The following is a 17,919-nucleotide window of genomic DNA, read 5'->3' as shown; positions in this document are numbered from 1 at the left end:
TTATATTTAGAGTATATAGATTATAGAGTACTTAGGCTACGTATACTACTATTACGCACTATCTAGGTCTATATCTAATCTAGAGTCTATATTACCTAGTAGCTATATAAATTAAAACATAGACGTCTATATTAACTATAGTAGTAGCTAAAGTATATAATACGCACTTATAAACTCTATAGATAATAATAAAGTAGAGTTACTATTAGCTTTAAGGTTAATAGCGTTATTATAAGCCTCTAGCTATATACCTAGTATTTAGTTTAATAATTTACTATCTACTATAGACTATATATTTTTAGTCTCTAGTTTATTATCTTCTACGTCTTTCTTCTTCTACTTATCTTCTTTCTTTTACTTATCTTCTTTCTTCTACTTATCTTCTATTATTATTATAGATTAGTTAGTAATATACGTAGCATCTTTTAGGTCTAGATAAAACTTAGCTTTAACGCTTCTAGTTCTATAAATAGTACACTAAGTAGTATATAAGGCTAGGTAAGTACTACGCCTTTCTATATAGGCGTTTAAGTGTCTCTAGTTTAAGGCTAGTACCTAAAGAGATATAGGCCTTAACTACTATAGACTAGTAGGCGTAGAAGTAATAAGTTAGCTATATATAGACTAATAAGTATACATAGTATAGATAGTAGCTATTTATAGTATATCTACTACTTACACTATTTATCTATACATAGAAGTATAAAAGAAGCGTATAAGCGTAAGCGTAGGTGTTAGTAAGACGTTTTAGTCTAAACTTACTATATACTTACGTAGTAGCTAGTATAAAGTAGGTATATATAGAGTTAGAGTTAATAGGTTTAGACGTAGAGAAGTAGAGACTTAACATAAGAGTAGCGTGTTATATTCTACGTATATTAGTTATTAAGATATAAACTTAGCGCTTGTTATATTATAGACCTTAAAACTAATTAGTATATAAGTTAGCTTCTATAGTAGCTACTATAGTAGACTAACTTATAGAATTAGTATAGAAGATATAGTTTCTTACACGCTTTATAGAATATTTACTACTATTACTATTCTTAGAAGGCCTCTTTAGAGGTATATTTGTAATTTATATATATAGTAGAGTTTAAGACATAAAGTAGTATAGTATATAAAATCTTTTATTAGAAGATAGCTAGTCTATAGGTATACGTAATATGTCTTAGTAGCTTAACTTTAAATCTCTATTAAAATCTTTTTTCTTAATCTATCTACCTTTAGTAGCTATATATTTCTTTCTATTTACTTAACGCTTTACTCTAATATATATATACATTTCTATATACTTATAAATATATATATAAATAAGCCTATATAACTTCTTTCTCTACTCTATATACCTTACTTATCTAATAATATAGCTCTTTTACTTCTTATAGTATATAAAATTATTAAGTTTTTAGCTATATTTAATTATAATTTCTAGCTTATACTCTCTAGTTTACTATTTAAGAGCTTTAAGTTTACTATATAAGTCTACTCTTATATAAATCTAGCTTATACAAACTTACTATACTAATTCTAGTACCTTCTCTCTCTAGTAGCTTTAAACTTACTATAGAATTTCTAGATCTTTACGTCTTCTCTTTCTAGTAGCTCTAAATCTTATCTATAATTACCTACTACTATAAGAAAAGAGATAAAAAATACCTTAGCTATATAATCTATACAACTACGCTAATTTCTATTATCTAGACTTATAGTGTAATAGCTAGAGATAATAATATATAATCTTTATAAGTCTGTAAAGAATTATTAAGTTTCTAGCTTACGTTACTAATAGTAACTATATTACTTTCTAATAATAAGGTTTAATTCTAAGGCTCTATACGCGTATCTATTTTTTTTTTACTATTATTATTATATATATAATAAGTTTAACTCTCTTCTATTCTATCTTCTATATACGCACTATATAGCTCTAGCTATCTTTTTACCTCTATAATATAATACTACATAAGCGTAAGGCTAAGAATAAGAAAAGTAATAGGCGCTAAGGTTATATCTAGGCACCTAGAAAGATTATAACACTATATAAGTGTAAGACTAAAGCTATTAAGAATAGTAACACTAATATTACTTCTAGAAACACTACTCTTAATAAATAATAACTAGTAGGCGTAAAACTAATACTACTAGGTACACCTTTACCTTCTCTTGCATAGCATTATCTACTATAGTAGTAGTAGTATAATACACTAGTCTGCAAAGATATACACTTTAGTATTATCTAGGTTCTTTTATAAGTAGTTGTACTAGTACTCTATTAGATATATAGTAAGAATAACTTTATTAAATAAGAGACTTTAAGTACACTATATATATATACTATTTATAATATACTAGTTCTAAGTTTACTATAAAGATGTTATTATTAATATTATATTAATTTCTAAAACTAATAAGTTATAGTTATACACGCTAGTTAAGTACTACACTCTTTCTTTATCTAAATCTAGACTACCTATATATAAGATACTATCTACAAGACTCTTAGCGCTAGCAAGTCTAGCACTAATAACTAAGAAGAGACTACTTTTATTACTAAGAGGTAGTAAGTATAAGTAATTCTAAAAATAAGCTAAATAGGCGTTTATATTGTTTTCTCTTAGAGTATAGTAAGATAGTGTAGCTTCTTTCTATATCTAGCTAAAAAGTAATTATAACTATAGGCTAACACGCTAAGTTGTAGTTAAGATAATTACTCTCTAGGTAGTTAGTAATTCTAAGGCTATAGTAGCTTATATAGTTATTTCTATTTATATATCTCTAGTTACTATTCTTATCTATAAAGGCCTGTATATATACTATTATAGCTATAGCCTAAGTAATAATTCTGCTTTAACACTACTTATTTAATAGCTTCTTACTATCTTCTCTCTTATTATCTCTTATGCACTCTAAGCCTAGATATATATAGGTTTATTAGTCTTAGTAAAGTGTAAAATAGATATAATATAATAGGTATAGTAGAAGCGCGTAGTTAGAGAATAAAAGAATAAGACTATAGTATTACTAGCTAATAGTTATTAACAAGAGACTTAAAGAAGAGTAATATACAACATTAGAGTATAAGAGAGGTAGTAGTAGTAGTAGTAGCAGCAAAGTTTACTTAGTTATAGTATTAGCCTACCTTATGTATATACCTAGCGTAAGATGTATTAGGTATCTAAATTGCTTTAATAGTTGCTTTACAAGAAATTTGTAGATAGATATAATATTTGTTTTTCTAGTTGTAGATGTTAATTAATTAATCTTAGCTACTATTAATAGTAGTAATAAGCGTAGCAGTAGCGTTAAGAAGAAGCTAAAGTAGATCTCTTGCGCGAGATAGAGAGAAAAGAAGTATTTTACTATTATTGTATATATTGTAGAAGTTAGTTGTTATTATAGAGTATAGAATAATATAGTAGTAGTTACGGTGTTAATGTGTTGCGGTGTTAATGTGTTGCAGTGTTGCTACTAGGTAGTTGTGTTGCTGCTAGCTAGTTGTGTTGCTAAGGCTGTTATTTCTAATTAGACAAAAAATTATTACCCTCTGCGGGGCTAATAATTTTTTGTCCGCATAAATTCGTCTTTCTGCTGACGAGCTAGCGCCGGCGTCATCCCGCGTGGTGGGGGAAGCTGGGCCCCTCACCAGCTCAAAAGTTGCCAGCTGCCACATCGCCCGACCCCCCAATTGCTTCATCTTTCTCTCACAAAGCTCGAAGAACATACACAGTCAATATGAGCGTCCGAACCGTTGAATTGAAGCCTTTCCAGGACCAGAAGCCCGGAACGTAAGTCCAACAACCCTGCAACAGCTGAGATATCTCAGGAGCTATGGCGTTGAGGGATGATAGCTGACATACATTGCTACAGTTCTGGTCTCCGCAAGAAGGTCAAGGTCTTCCAACAGGAGCACTACTCAGAGTCCTTCGTTGCCAGCATCCTCCAGTCCATCCCCGAAGGTGTCAAGGGCGCATTCCTCGTCGTTGGTGGTGATGGCCGTTACTGGAACCCCGAGGTCACTCAGACCATTGCCAAGATGAGCGCTGCCTACGGCGTCAAGAAGCTCCTCATCGGCCAGAATGGCATCATGAGCACACCCGCCGCCAGTCACATCATCCGGATACGCAAGGCGACGGGTGGTATCCTCCTGACTGCCAGCCACAACCCCGGTGGTAAGTCCTCCGCTACGCATACACTCCTCCCATCTAACACAACCAGGCCCCGATGAGGACTTTGGTATGAAGTACAACCTGGCCAACGGTGCCCCGGCTCCCGAGAGCGTCACCAACAAGATCTACGAAACCTCCAAGACCCTCAGCTCGTACAAGATCGCCGACATCCCCGACATCGACCTCAGCACCATCGGTACACAAAAGTATGGAAGCCTCGAGGTTGAGATTGTCCACTCCACCGAGGACTACCTCAAGATGCTCAAGGACATCTTCGACTTTGACCTCATCAAGTCGTTCCTCAAGGAGCACTCTGACTTCAAGGTCCTCTTCGATGGCCTGAGCGGTGTCACTGGCTCATACGGTGTCGACATCTTCGAGAAGGAGCTCGGCATCCCCAACAGCACACAAAACTGTGTCCCCAAGCCCGACTTTGGCGGCCACCACCCCGACCCCAACCTTGTCTACGCCAAGTCGCTGGTCGACGCCGTTGACAAGAACGGAATCCAATTCGGTGCTGCCAGTGACGGCGACGGTGACCGCAACATGATCTACGGCGCAAACTCCTTCGTCTCGCCCGGTGACAGCTTAGCCATCATCGCACACCACGCCGAGCTCATCCCATATTTCAAGAAGCAGGGCATCTATGGTCTTGCCCGTAGTATGCCTACTTCTGGCGCCATTGACCTTGTCGCCAAGAAGAAGGGTGTCGAGTGCTACGAGGTGCCCACTGGCTGGAAGTTCTTTTGCGGTCTCTTCGACTCTGACAAGATGAACATCTGCGGTGAGGAGAGTTTCGGAACGGGCAGCAACCACATCCGTGAGAAGGACGGTCTATGGGCTGTGGTCGCGTGGTTGAACATCTTGGCCGGTGTCGGACAGCAGACTGGAACCACACCCAGCATTGCGTCGATCCAAAAGGACTTCTGGACGACCTACGGCCGCACATTCTTCACCCGCTACGACTACGAGGGCTGCGAGACCGAGGGCGCCAACAAGGTCACCGCCCACATGAAGGAGCTCATTACCACCAAGAAGGACGAGTTCATCGGCTCCACCGTCGCTGGTCGCAAGGTTCTCGAGGCCGACGACTTCTCCTACACCGACCTCGACGGCAGCGTCAGCAAGAACCAGGGTATCTTTGTCAAGTTCGACGACGGTAGCCGCATCGTTGTTCGTCTGTCCGGCACAGGCAGCAGCGGCGCCACGATCCGTCTCTACATCGAGAAGCACACCAGCGACGAGTCGACATACGACATGGACGCGCAGGACTACCTCAAGGACAACGTCAAGCTCGCGACGGACCTCCTCAAGCTCCAGGAGTACGTTGGCCGCACCGAGCCCGATGTCAAGACCTAAGCGCGTAGTTGGAGCAGGGAACGCGTAAATGTAATAAGCATGATTAGACGAATGTACACGAGATATCACAATAGTAACATAGCACCAATAAATGGAATAGCATGGCTGACTGCCCCGTGGCGAGAGTGTTGTTCGTCATGACCTCGTTGTGTTTGGGCGGGTGTGTGGCTTAGCTCCGACGTCATTGCCCAATCTAAACATGCTCCGTCCGCAGCGTCTCCATAACAGCCCTCCGTCCCCACTGCGAAGGTCCCTAGTCCTCGACAACCCCCGCCTTTCACACATCCCTACACGCGCGTCTACACCTGTCGACGCTTTCTCCTTACTTCTCTCTCCTCCTCAAATCATCTCCAGCACACGTGCATCGCAATCATGGCTGAGAAAGAAGGATCGGCGGTGCCACCCCAGGCCAGAGGCTCATGGACGAGCTTCCTCAAGGTATGGAAATATCCCAGCATCCTCACGTGTCTAGAGATATTCGCGCATAGTGCATAGGCTCGTACCTCCAGGAACTATGGTAATTCGACTCGAACATGGCATTTGACTAACGCATCATAGTCCATCGCGTCCTTCAATGGCGACCTGTCCACGATGACGGCGCCTGCCTTTATTCTCTCCACAAAGTCGCTCACCGAGTTCTCGTATGTCCCACCATATTGACCGACCAGGGAAACACACTAACCCCCAATAGCTCATACTGGACCGAACACCCCTCCGTCTTCGTCGCACCGGCCGCCGAGAAGGACCCTGCCAAGCGGGCCATGCTGGTGCTGAAGTGGTTCCTGAGCACACTGAAGCAGCAGTACGCCAGTCGGTCGGAAAAGCTGGGTAGCGAGAAGAAGCCTCTGAACCCCTTCCTGGGCGAGCTGTTCCTGGGCAAGTGGGAGGACCAGGCAGGCACAACACAGCTCGTCAGCGAGCAAGTCAGGTACGCGCACACACGCGTTTGCGATGGCTCAGCCTGTCGTAAGCATGCCACGCGTATAGGACGGGAGAGCTAATGCAATGCGCGCAGTCATCATCCACCCGTCACGGCTTACTCCATCTGGAACGACCAACACGGCGTCCGGCTAGAGGGTTACAACGCGCAGAAGGCGTCCTTCAAGACCACCATCAATGTCAAGGTAATTACACTCAGTATCTTCCATGTACACCGCTAACATTCACAGCAAATCGGACATGCCATGCTCCACCTCGACAACTACAACGAAAGCTACCTCATCACCCTCCCCGCCCTCCACATCGAAGGCCTCATCACAGGCTCCCCCTACGTCGAGCTCAACAGCAGCACCTACATCCAATCCTCCACCGGCTACACCGCGCGCATTGACTACAGCGGCAAGGGCTGGGTCTCTGGAAAGAAGAACTCGTTCACCGCCGTGCTATACCCTGAGGGCAAGGAGAAGGAAGCCATCTACAAGGCCGACGGCCAGTGGACCGACTCGTTCCAGATCAAGGATGCCAAGACCAAGGCCGTCGTGGACACATTCGACCACAAGTCCACAAAAACAACGCCCCTCACCGTCGCCGCCATCGAGCAACAAGACGACTTCGAGACACGGCGCGCGTGGAAGAAGGTGTCGGATGCGATTAACAGTGGCAACATGGACCTGACGAGTGCGGAGAAGACTATCATCGAGACCCGCCAGCGCGAGATGCGACAACAAGAGAAGGAGGCTGGCAAGGAGTGGGAGCGCAAGTTCTTCTCAAAAGCACCAAAGTACCCGTTGTTCGAGCAGCTGGCCAAGAAGATTGGCGAGGGCATCAATGATGGGCAGACGAATGGTGTGTGGAACTTTGATAAGCAGAAGGCGGATGCGGCGAAGAGCCCGTTTCACCCGGATGTTGTGCCGCCGATTTATGAGAGGAAGTGAGCGGATGCGACTGAGTTTGTGTATCGCATACATGGGGCTCATTTATGCACCGAGAATAGGTGCGATGATGCTATGCCGGACATTGAAGTTCTACGGAAGCCGGTCTAGGTTGAGACGAAGTTGCGGTGCAGAGGCAACACAGCCTCATGTGGAATCATGCCGGTCAAGCAATGACAGCTGCAGTATAATGGCTTGACGGGCATCTCTTTCATTGGTACTTGTAGTCTCAGTATACTGAAGGACGAAAAACATTATTTTCCACATGGCTAGAGTTTGAATACTAATTTACACATCCCACTGCTTTGGTTGATGATACAGTTACTTTTACACATGCGCTCGCGAAGCTGGCTGTCGAATCCGCTACTTTGAAACATCTTTTGAATCCGTTCTCTTATCATTCCCATGTCGCTGCCAGCATTGTCGGAAGATTTCCATCTGAACATCCAGTCAGTTTGAGTGTCAGGAAATTGCCTTGCTTTTTTCGGCGAATCCTCGGCTCATCCAAGGTCCAGAGGCCAGAAGCAATGCTCGTCACCAAACAACTTACCTCTTGCTTACACGCCCGCCAATCCTTCTTCTCGTAATAACAATCTGTCAATTTTGCGTTTTCGTCTGCGCAGCCGGTGCTGTAGATGCGCTTGTCCCTGCGAAACCTTGGTTAGCTTGTTTCGCTTCTAACGTCCAGAGTTCCTCCTCTACGTTTTTGGGTGGGTGGGGGAGGCGGCGGGGAGGCGGAGGGGCGGAGGAGGGGAGGCGGTGGAGGCTGTATCATAGAAACAGTGCTAGCTCGATTATATGTCTGCATAGAGAAAAAGCGATGTATATCTAGGATAGCTTGGTGTGGTTGACGGTTTCGGATGCAGTCCACTGCCAGCACCCAATGATATCTCATCGGCATACACCGCAACAAGGAAAGACTACGCACCAGTCATCAGGCTCATCGTCAATCAGCAATTGTGCTGCTGCTGCGCGGGATTTATCTTCGTTTGACATATTCGAAAGAGCCAGGAAAGACGAATTGTGTTGCAAAGTGTGAGGTTATCAAGTTGCGGAAACTTGCGCAGTCGCTGAGAGAATTAACCTTGGTTCTGTGAGCACGGCCAATTTCGGTCCGCACTACAGTATCCCCAACGTCACCGTCAGTCAGTCAGCATCCCAATCGCACATCACATATCAATATCGCCAACATCATGGCGAGCAAAAAGATGAATGTGCTGGTATACTCCGGTAGGCCTTTTTCACGCTTCCTTACACCCCCACAAAAATTACTAAACCCACCCAGGCAACGGCAGCACCACAGAGTCCGTCCGCCACTGTCTCTACACACTGCGGCGCCTCCTATCCCCATCTTACGCCGTCATCCCCGTAACAGGTGACACCCTTATCAAAGAACCCTGGTTCAGCACATGCGCCCTACTCGTCTTCCCCGGCGGCGCAGATCTAGGCTACTGCCGCACGCTCAACGGCGAAGGGAACCGCCGGATCAGTCGGTATGTAAACGCCGGTGGTTCCTACCTTGGCTTCTGCGCCGGAGGATACTACGGTAGCAGTAGATGTGAATTCGAAGTCCACGACCCTAAGATGGCTGTAGAAGGAGAGAGGGAATTAGGTTTCTTTCCTGGGACGTGTAGGGGACTGGCGTTTGAGGGGTTCAAGTATGCGAGTGAAGCTGGGGCGAGGGCGGCGGAAATTAAGATTGAGAAGGGTGCATTTGAGGGGGTTGATGAAGGAGTGGGGGATGTGTTTAAGAGCTATTATAATGGTGGGGGTGTTTTTGTTGATGCGGGGAAGATGGAGGGTAGGGGGGTGCAGATATTGGCGGGTTATACGGAGGATTTGCATGTGGAGAGTGGGGAGGGGAAGGCGGCCGTTGTGTATCGGAAGGTGGGTGAGGGACATGCTGTTGTTACTGGGCCGCATCCTGAGTAAGTCTGCTTCGATCTGTGTCACACGTTTTGACTAATATACCGTAGATTCGCGCCCCAGAACCTAAGCAAGATCCCCAGCTTACCTTCATATGCCACCGTCATCAGCGACATCGCAGCCACAGACGCTACTCGACTTGACTTTATGCGCTTGATCCTCCGCAAACTTGGGCTGCAGGTCAACGAGCAGGAACAAGCGGTACCGTCCCTTTCCCGTCTGCATCTCACCGCTCATAACCTATCAGACGTCGCTGATCTCGTCGCTACGTGGGGTGAAATCATCACTATAGTTGATGGGGATGAGTACATCAAGGGCGAGAACGATGTGTTTCGCATTGAGAAAGAGGGCAGCGCGTGGAGTGTCAAGGAGTTGAAAAGGGCCGTTAGCGCTGTGTCTGAGAAGCTGCCTACCCTTGCTTCCGTTACGAACAGTACTAAAGAAGGTGTTGAAGAACAGTCTAAAGAGGAAGATCCAAAGAAGAAGCCCCCCAAGACCCCAGAAGAAGAGATCCAAGAGTGTATCGAATACACATCCACCACGCTCCCCGACCAAATCGTCTCCTACGAAAAGATCATCAAATCCATAGTCCCCCACTCGAAAGCCCTCCCCTCACCCGAAGAAACCCCCTTCCACCACGAATCCTTCTACCTAAACCTCCACCACTACCACACCAAGCTCCGCAACCCAAACGCCTCCTTCGGCAAACACCTCATCTACGCCGACGTCGTAACATCCACCAACACGCTCCTCGAGAAGAACCCGTCCTTGTTACGCAGCCTCCCCAACGGCTTCACCATAACAGCGACCACGCAAATCGCGGGGCGCGGCCGCGGAAACAACGTTTGGATCGCGCCGCCGGGAGCACTCATGTTTAGTACTGTGCTGCACCATTCCTTCACACTCAGCCAATCCGCGCCCGTGGTGTTTATACAGTATCTTGCTGCGCTGGCTATTGTACAGGGGATTCAGAACTACGCACCCGGCTACGAAAAAATCCCCGTAAAACTAAAATGGCCGAATGATATCTACGCGCAACTCCCCGGCTCGGCCAACAACCCCGTTGTGAAGATCGGCGGGATACTGGTTAATAGCAGTTACTCGGGTTCTACTTATGATGTTGTTACGGGGATTGGTCTCAACCTTAGTAACGCGTTACCGACTACGAGTTTAAATCAATTGGCCAAGGGGTGTACGCCGCCGTTGAAGGACTTCACCCCGGAGAAGTTGCTGGCGAGTATACTTGCGCATTTTGAAACTCTTTACAGCACGTTTACGCAGAGTGGTTTTACGAGGGAGATGGAGGAATTCTACTACGCCAACTGGCTTCACACGGATCAGTTGGTGACCTTGGAGAGTGTGGAGGGTGGTGGTGGTGGTGGGGTGGGTGGGTACAGTGGTGGGGGTGCGGTGAAGGCGAGGATCAAGGGGATTACAAGGGATTGGGGGTTGTTGCTTGCGGAGGAGGTTAGGGAGGTGGATGGACGCGGGACGGGGAGGGTGGTGCAGGTGCAGAGTGATGGGAATAGCTTTGATTTTTTTAGGGGGTTGGTTAGGCGGAAGGTTTAGGTTTGGAGCTGAGAGGGAAGACTAGGTGGAAGAGAATGACTTTCATGGATATCGAAGCAATGTGTTTCTGAAATCCTGGAGTTCCTATCGCATGCAACGGTATGTATCGAAGCAATCCACGAGGTTGCTCAAGCTCCGTTAATCCTGATGCCAAGAACCATATCGCTTTAACAACGCTCCCGTTCAGGTTGGCGTACCCAGAACCGCATACCCCGCCAGTCTCCACCATTTATCTCTGCAGGCCCAAACGGGTAAATCACCAACCTGGGCTCACCCTCATCCGATTTCATGAACCTAGCGCACAGCTTCCTGTGGTGATAACAAGCAGAGCAAGCCCTCTCCTTTGATTCCTTCTGGCTTTGCTTCTGTTCTTGTTGTATCCGTTGCTTTTCTTCTTCAGACAGCTCTCTCTCTTCATTGTACATCCTCTCCAATAACTCGTGTCCATCCAGCTCCCACAATGGTTTCGGTTTCGGTTCCGGTTGAACAGGAGTATCTACCTTTGGTTTTGGTGGGTAGGGTGCGTTGAGTAGACGATATACACATGTGTCCGCATCGTCCACTTCATTCATCATCTTCCGATACTGCGTCCTGTGCTTCGGCTTTCTGAGGTAGTCTTTGTTGAACTTGCGTGTCATCTCTTTGACAAATGTGATGGGGAACTCGTCCAGCTCTTTGAACTCGAAGCCTTCCCCGATAGGTACCCGGAAAACCACATCGATGTTGCGCATGAGTGAACTTTCGGTTGTAGTTCTGAACCTACCTCCGCTCCATAGCTCTGTATCAGCGAACTCTTCGGTATAGTCTTCGTCACTGCTGCACCCATCTTCGCTGTCGATGCGGCTCAGATCGAACATGACTGAATACTCTTGGATTTCTTTCCAGGGTATGGGTACAGCTTCATCGGTGGTTGCATCGGTGTCGGCGTTGGTGTCGGCGGCGGCATTGGCATCTCCTTCTGGTTCATCACCGACAACGATATCCGCCTCCGCCTCCTCATCTGAAATCTGTGTCCGGACCTGGTCTTCTTCCTCCGCCTCTGACTCTAGGCTTACGGTTCTTGTCCTCTTTCCTGCTTGCGCAAGATTGCTTCCTCTTCTCTTCGCGCTCGTAGTTGATGATCGGGTTGCTCTTGGTCTTGGGGTCTGGGCTGGCTGTGACTGTGGAAGTTGTGCGGGTCGCGACTCTGTCCAACTGTTAGCCGTTATATCGCGACTGATTGATTTGCACTTACCTTTGCCTCCGCGTTTTGCACGCCTGCGAAGATTCCGGCCTTTGTTGCGAACAACATCGTCGCTGTCATCAGCGACGTCGCCGCTATTATTGTCTTCCACAGGCGCTACCACGCCGCCTGCTTGAGCCGCTGCAATTTCGTCAAACAACTGTGCCGCGATGATATTGAGGCCATCTCTAGAAATGCCAGTCTTGAGTCCACAGGTGATGACGTCGATGAGTTCTTCGCCGCTCATGCCTACAAGAAGACCACTTCTTGCAGCTGCGAGGGCAGGGTTGCCGGATAGGGCCAAGAGCGCGTCGTGGTAGTTTTGGACTGTTGACATGGCGATTTTGTGGATTGAATGGGGTTGCCGAGAGTTTGTGGAGGTAAAGAGTGTGGAAGATGGGGAAGAGGCTGGCGAGAGAATACGAGGTGAACGGGTGTCTGATAGGCGCTAGTCTAGTCGGTGAGTGACACGGCGACGAGCGCACCTTTACTTGCGCATCGATTCTCACATCTTGATGTCCATATATTAACGTTTTGCACGGTTACTAGAAGGTAAAAGTTGTTGCTGAGCTTTTTACTCAATATCTTTCGGTGATTAATGCAAGGAGGAGTGTATTGGCCATGAGCTGTATCTACACAGCCATTGATTGAAGTGTACCCCAGAAAGCCACAATCTCTTTTCCGTCTTCGATTGTAAACTTGGGTGTCCATGTATACGTCTAGGATAGGTCTTGTTGTTAATATCTTCATCATAGTATACATAAAAATGGCGAAGATCTTTATACATGGATTGTGGTGTTAACACCATACATTTAAGATGCCTATGAACTAACCCAATACTCCATGTCGTCTGCATCTACATCATGTAGCGCGTCGTAAGGCAAGGGCAGGAAGACGAGCTTGATAACTCCATCGATCATGAGCAGCCGAGCGCACAAACGCTTCAAATCGACGCAGCGTCTACACGCTTGCTCTGTTTCACGGGTTGCCCCAATTGCCATATCACTCCTCTGAGCGACCTGAAAGTTGACGCAACAACGCTTATCGATTCTCCTGTCTCGCAGTCTCAATAGCTTGCCCCATTCTGACACGTGGCGATCAGTGGAGAGAAAGTCCTTGTCGAACTTTTGAATGATCAGAGCACCCAAGTTGCTTTCAGGGACGAATGGAAGGTAGATCCTCTTTTTCATATCATCGTAATCCCATCCCTTGTAGTAGACAATCTCGATAGGTGGAACGGTCTTGTCGTCTATCACCTGCTCCGTCGAGCACCGAAGCGTCACCTTTCTGGCGGATGGTGCTTGTGTGGCGGCTACAGGAGTCTTATTGGGCCTGGATCGCTTGCGAATCTGGGTGCCGGAAGACGACGTAGTCGGTCGCTTCTCTACTGCTGGTTGGCCTGTTCCAGGATCATTGTTGATCGTGATGATCTCATCCTCTGCTGCTGTATACTCAGTGAATTTTCTCAAAACTGGGCTCAGTCTACTCACATGGCTGCTGGATGTCATCTCCGTGCGGTTGCTCACTCTTGACGCTAGCCGTCGCGACACAGCCACCGTCACCGTTGACTGAAGCCGGGTCCCTAGCGATGACGTCCAAGATGACTGAAACGATGTCCTCCAAGCCGCCGCGGGCGAACTCTCTTCCCACGACCTTCTTCAGGAGTTCCGAAAGGTCGTCGTCATTGATGCCTTGGAGTAGATGTTGGCGGGGTGTGGCAAGCTGCTCGTTGCCGGAAAGCGCCAGCAAGGCCTTGAGGTAAGAATCGATTGTCGACATGGTGGGTAATGCTGATGGGAAGGCGATGTAGAATGAAAGGTGAAGGATAAGGCGGTGTTGCGGTTGACTGCGCGGCGCGGCGCAACGGAGCTAGCGGTGGTGACGCGCGGGTTGGGAAAGTGCAAACGGACGAGGTGACGCGCACGCATTGGCAGAAGATGAAGATTATCAAATCAGGCAGAAAGAATCAAACACGGTGTAAGACCAATATTCATCAACGAACTCATCATAAGCGCCGTATCCTTCCTTCCTCTACTAGCTATCGCAGACTAGGGATCACGCCCCTTGGAGTAGGGTCTCTCGTATTTGAAATCTATCTTGCGGTCTGTTTGCCAGAATTCCATGTCAACGGCGGATAGCAGCTTCATACACGCCAGCGAGGCCTGTTTAAGAAGGGATAGCGGGCCTGAGCAGCATCTCTATTGCTAAACCTCTCCAAGTAGGCAGCTTGACCATGACCACGAGGGTAAAATTCGTGCATTGGACCTCGTGCAGCACCTCGATTGCGCGTCCTCTCCAAGTAGCCGATCTGACCGTAACCACGAGGGTAAAACTTGGGCATAGAACCTCTGGACGCTGATTCAGTTCCCTCTGCATGCGTTGGCCGCTCCTTGAAAGTACCGGGGTGATCTTGCGCTCCTCGGCCTCGTTTGGGGTTCGGATTGATGGACACTGATGCTATCGTTGACGGGCCCGGGTCTGGGGCAAGCTCGTTGTCATGTGCTGGAAGGTCGTCGTTAGCATATGTTACGGTAGTCTCGGGATAACTATACAGTCTTACACTCGGATTTAATCATGGTGACCCCGTCGTCGTCCTCTAGCTCTTCCATCTTGATCACGACCTCACACTCCCCATCGGCTTCTTCATGCTTCACCGCGACTCCATTCTCTTCATGTACATTATGCGCAAGGTTCGAGTGCGGATCCCTGGAGATGACATCGAGCATGGCTAGCGCAATTTCCTCTAATCCTTCTCTTTCGAACTCGCATTTCACGCCTTGGATGACTACACGCGACAGCTGGTTATTGCTGAGTTTCTTGAGTATGTCCTTGCGCGTGTCGGTGTCTGATTGGCTGTGAAACTGCGCGAGTACGGCTTTGAGATCGCTATCGTAGTATGACATGCTTGGTGGTGATGGAAGACAGAGCCCTGTTGTGTTGTTGGTTGCTACGCGGCGCGACGCAAACGTGTTTCCTGCGATGACTCGTGGGTAGACAAGAAACAAGTGATGGCCCAGCGAAGGCGTCAGTGGGATAGAGTCGGTGTCACCAGCTTTTGAAACCACCCACGCTGAGACTATTGTGTAAAGGAGAACTTGTTGTTGTATATCTTCGTTACACGCAATGTTTGTCTCCATGCTGTTGTGTGACCGCCATGCAACGGCACCGCCCGGGCGGGACTAAGCGGACACGTGAGCACGTGACACACCACCAGCGGCATCCTATTACGTGCTAGTTTGAAGGTGGTGTCCAACTGCCGAGGTGAGAGCTTCGGAATTCGGTCTCGAAGGCAAAGCGACAGCTGTCGCGAGCGCAACCCGAACGGTATACTGTGGTACAGTGGGCTGTGGTGGCTGTTGTTCTTACTTTGTCCGCTTTCGGGCAGGAACATGGCCAAGCATCTGGCTGCTGACATTGCCCATGCCCCGCCCGCATCGAGCGCTTACATACGACTGAAAAGATGTTGAAGAGTTTGCATCGACCGTTTAGACTCCTACTAAGTCAAAATCGAGTCAATTCGAGATCACTTTGTGCGATATCTCAAGCCGCTGGACATCGATGACGTCATGTCGGACGCTAAACCCGGCGACAGCTTAGCGGCCCGTCAATGTTGGGAGTGCTTCAAACGCCGCCTGGTGTGCGATCGCACTTTGCCGCTATGCAGAAAATGTACCAAGACGGGTAAGGGATGCCCAGGATATAACGACCAGAAGCCGTTGCAATGGGTGGAACCGGGACACGTGACGATCCGTCCAAAGAAGAAGAAGAAGGAATGCCGGCCACCAACATCCGCCGTCAGAACGGCAAACTCCGCGAGACTCGCACCCGCTATACCAAATGGACCAGTTGCTGATCCCGGGGAATCCAGAGACGCAAGTCTACCAGATCTCCTCAGACAAGGAGGGTGCTCGTGGCTGGTCTCCGAAGAGCTTCAGCTTACCCCAGAGGCGATCGAATTGTCGAAGAGCCAACTTGCCAACTTATTGGTGAAAGAAGACAAGCCAGCATGGTGGCACGACCTTGATATCGAGGAGCAGGTAGACCCCACTGAGCTAACAACTGCAAAGGCCGGAGTGGGCTGTGGGGTAGGCGAACGCATCATGTGCATCGGCAACAAAGACCAGATCAAGGAAGTAGTGGAAAGGGGCCAGCACTGGGAAGCCGCACTACTTCTCCAGTCGAACCAGAGGCCTCTCGCGAAGATACAGAGACTGCTGCAGATCATGGAGATGAACAGACTCCCATCGTACGATTTCTTGTCGGATGAGACACACGATGTGGTACAGGCCGTCAATTACTGTATGTGCGCAACGCCGAACTGAATGCATGTGCTAAGTCCGATAGTTAACACTAGGATTTACCCGGATATCCAAGAGACGGACTGCCTAGCACCCAATCCAGCAGTGGTGCACTTCCCAGTATGGGCTTTGCATATACTTGCTCCACCAATGCACTACACTACTATCTGCCTGAGTCTCAACTATCACTTGACCTCGTTGCCTCTTGGCAAAGACCGTACGATCGTTGCAGATAATCGCGTAAAGATATGCCATTATCGAGGCCTTGCTATACGCGCTCTCAACGAGAATGTCGCGAGGAAAGAAACCCGCAGTAGTGATCAGACAATTGCCAGCATTCTCATGTTCATGGCAATGGAGGTACACTCTGACATATCTGACACGTGCGGGTCCAAAAGGCTGATGGTTCTCTTAGGTACATAGCTCCACAGATGTCGACTGGAGGTCGCATGCAGATGGTATGAAGCGATTGATAGATATGCGCGGTGGCTTTGGATCACTACGACGCACAGTACCTCACATGACATCAGCGCTAGTGATATTCGTACTGTTGGTATAACACGACGATTGCGACGAATCTGGCTGACACCATGCAGCATCGTAACCTTTTCGAACAGTCTTGGTCCAGCAGCACATCAGATCAGTATCACTGAGCCACTCGAACAGCATATCGAGGAAGTGGAGAAGGTCTATAGCCTTATCCTCCCTTACACACTGTGTCCGTCAAGTCTCTTCATCGAGATCATCCGCATCAACCGCCTCCGTCAAGAACTCAGCCTCACTTCCATCGTGGATACGCATCAGTATGCTAAAGATGCACAAAGCATTCTTTCCCGCATCGAATTGTTCGTACCAAGAAAATGGGCGCAGTCTTGGGATCAGAAAGATGACTGGCAGCTAATCGCATCGATCTGGCAGTCTGCAATCGCACTCTACTGCATAATGTCCTTGCAAGCTGTTGACATTATTCCCCGCAATACAGAGATGGATCGCATGCGAATGCGACATCGCGATCGTCTGTTCAAAGATCTGAAGGCTGCCACGCCCTTGAAGCAGCTCAAGAAGATATCGACATTTCCACTGTGTGTGCTTGGCGTGGAAGCAGGCTATCACGTCCAGCAAAGCACTCGGATCTGGATTGAAAGGCACTTGGAAGAACATGCCCGCCTTCTTGGTAGCAACAGTCCTTTGAAGGCGCGGGAAGTGCTCCGACGATACTGGAGGCGGAAGAAACCTGGTTGGAATAAGTGCTTTGATGAGCCGTAAGTGCTTCACTAGTAACCTTTCTAGAGCAATACACTAATGAGACTAATGTGCAGGCTCACAACTCTTGTGCCAGCGGGCGTCTGCTGATTCTCTTGACGAACCGATGCGGTCCCGACGTTCATGCATCGGTCGACAGAAGGATGATTCCGTTGACTGCTTAGGCAAGCTTTGGATCTAGTTTGAATGAATCATCGATCATTGCATACTTCAGCGCTTCCCATCACCGGGATATCTACCAT

General features: G+C 47.6%; 7 protein-coding genes across 7 annotated transcripts; 4 read left to right on the top strand and 3 right to left on the bottom strand.

Moving 5' to 3' along the window:
• Nucleotides 1-3,735: 3,735 nt before the first annotated feature.
• J4E87_004612 (uncharacterized protein) lies at nt 3,736-5,528 on the top strand (the record flags this gene model as incomplete). Its single annotated transcript, XM_049376231.1, has 3 exons — nt 3,736-3,788; nt 3,871-4,172; nt 4,219-5,528. 3 exons carry the CDS (start codon nt 3,736-3,738, stop codon nt 5,526-5,528), a joined length of 1,665 nt encoding a protein of 554 aa, XP_049233742.1.
• Nucleotides 5,529-5,900: 372 nt separating this feature from the next.
• On the top strand, nt 5,901-7,402 carry J4E87_004611 (uncharacterized protein; the record flags this gene model as incomplete). The annotated part of the gene is made up of 5 exons (XM_049376230.1): nt 5,901-5,966; nt 6,087-6,169; nt 6,220-6,456; nt 6,544-6,652; nt 6,698-7,402. The coding sequence occupies 5 exons, from the start codon at nt 5,901-5,903 to the stop codon at nt 7,400-7,402; spliced, it is 1,200 nt and encodes a 399-aa protein (XP_049233741.1).
• Nucleotides 7,403-8,592: 1,190 nt separating this feature from the next.
• J4E87_004610 (uncharacterized protein) lies at nt 8,593-10,894 on the top strand (the record flags this gene model as incomplete). Its single annotated transcript, XM_049376229.1, has 3 exons — nt 8,593-8,629; nt 8,685-9,327; nt 9,376-10,894. 3 exons carry the CDS (start codon nt 8,593-8,595, stop codon nt 10,892-10,894), a joined length of 2,199 nt encoding a protein of 732 aa, XP_049233740.1.
• Nucleotides 10,895-11,061: 167 nt separating this feature from the next.
• J4E87_004609 (uncharacterized protein) lies at nt 11,062-12,453 on the bottom strand (the record flags this gene model as incomplete). The annotated part of the gene is made up of 3 exons (XM_049376228.1): nt 11,062-11,894; nt 11,950-12,048; nt 12,129-12,453. The coding sequence occupies 3 exons, from the start codon at nt 12,451-12,453 to the stop codon at nt 11,062-11,064; spliced, it is 1,257 nt and encodes a 418-aa protein (XP_049233739.1).
• A 484-nt stretch (nt 12,454-12,937) lies between these two features.
• Nucleotides 12,938-13,895, bottom strand: J4E87_004608 (uncharacterized protein; the record flags this gene model as incomplete). Its single annotated transcript, XM_049376227.1, has 2 exons — nt 12,938-13,560; nt 13,607-13,895. 2 exons carry the CDS (start codon nt 13,893-13,895, stop codon nt 12,938-12,940), a joined length of 912 nt encoding a protein of 303 aa, XP_049233738.1.
• A 364-nt stretch (nt 13,896-14,259) lies between these two features.
• Nucleotides 14,260-15,019, bottom strand: J4E87_004607 (uncharacterized protein; the record flags this gene model as incomplete). The annotated part of the gene is made up of 2 exons (XM_049376226.1): nt 14,260-14,618; nt 14,677-15,019. 2 exons carry the CDS (start codon nt 15,017-15,019, stop codon nt 14,260-14,262), a joined length of 702 nt encoding a protein of 233 aa, XP_049233737.1.
• An 818-nt stretch (nt 15,020-15,837) lies between these two features.
• On the top strand, nt 15,838-17,767 carry J4E87_004606 (uncharacterized protein; the record flags this gene model as incomplete). Its single annotated transcript, XM_049376225.1, has 4 exons — nt 15,838-15,910; nt 16,110-16,419; nt 17,011-17,676; nt 17,734-17,767. 4 exons carry the CDS (start codon nt 15,838-15,840, stop codon nt 17,765-17,767), a joined length of 1,083 nt encoding a protein of 360 aa, XP_049233736.1.
• Nucleotides 17,768-17,919: the final 152 nt, after the last annotated feature.

This window comes from Alternaria ethzedia (genome assembly GCF_023757985.1).
Source record: "Alternaria ethzedia strain BMP 0044 chromosome Unknown scaffold_9, whole genome shotgun sequence".
NCBI lineage: Eukaryota > Fungi > Ascomycota > Dothideomycetes > Pleosporales > Pleosporaceae > Alternaria > Alternaria ethzedia.
Note: the sequence above shows the minus strand (reverse complement) of the source record. Positions and strands in the feature narration are given on the sequence as shown.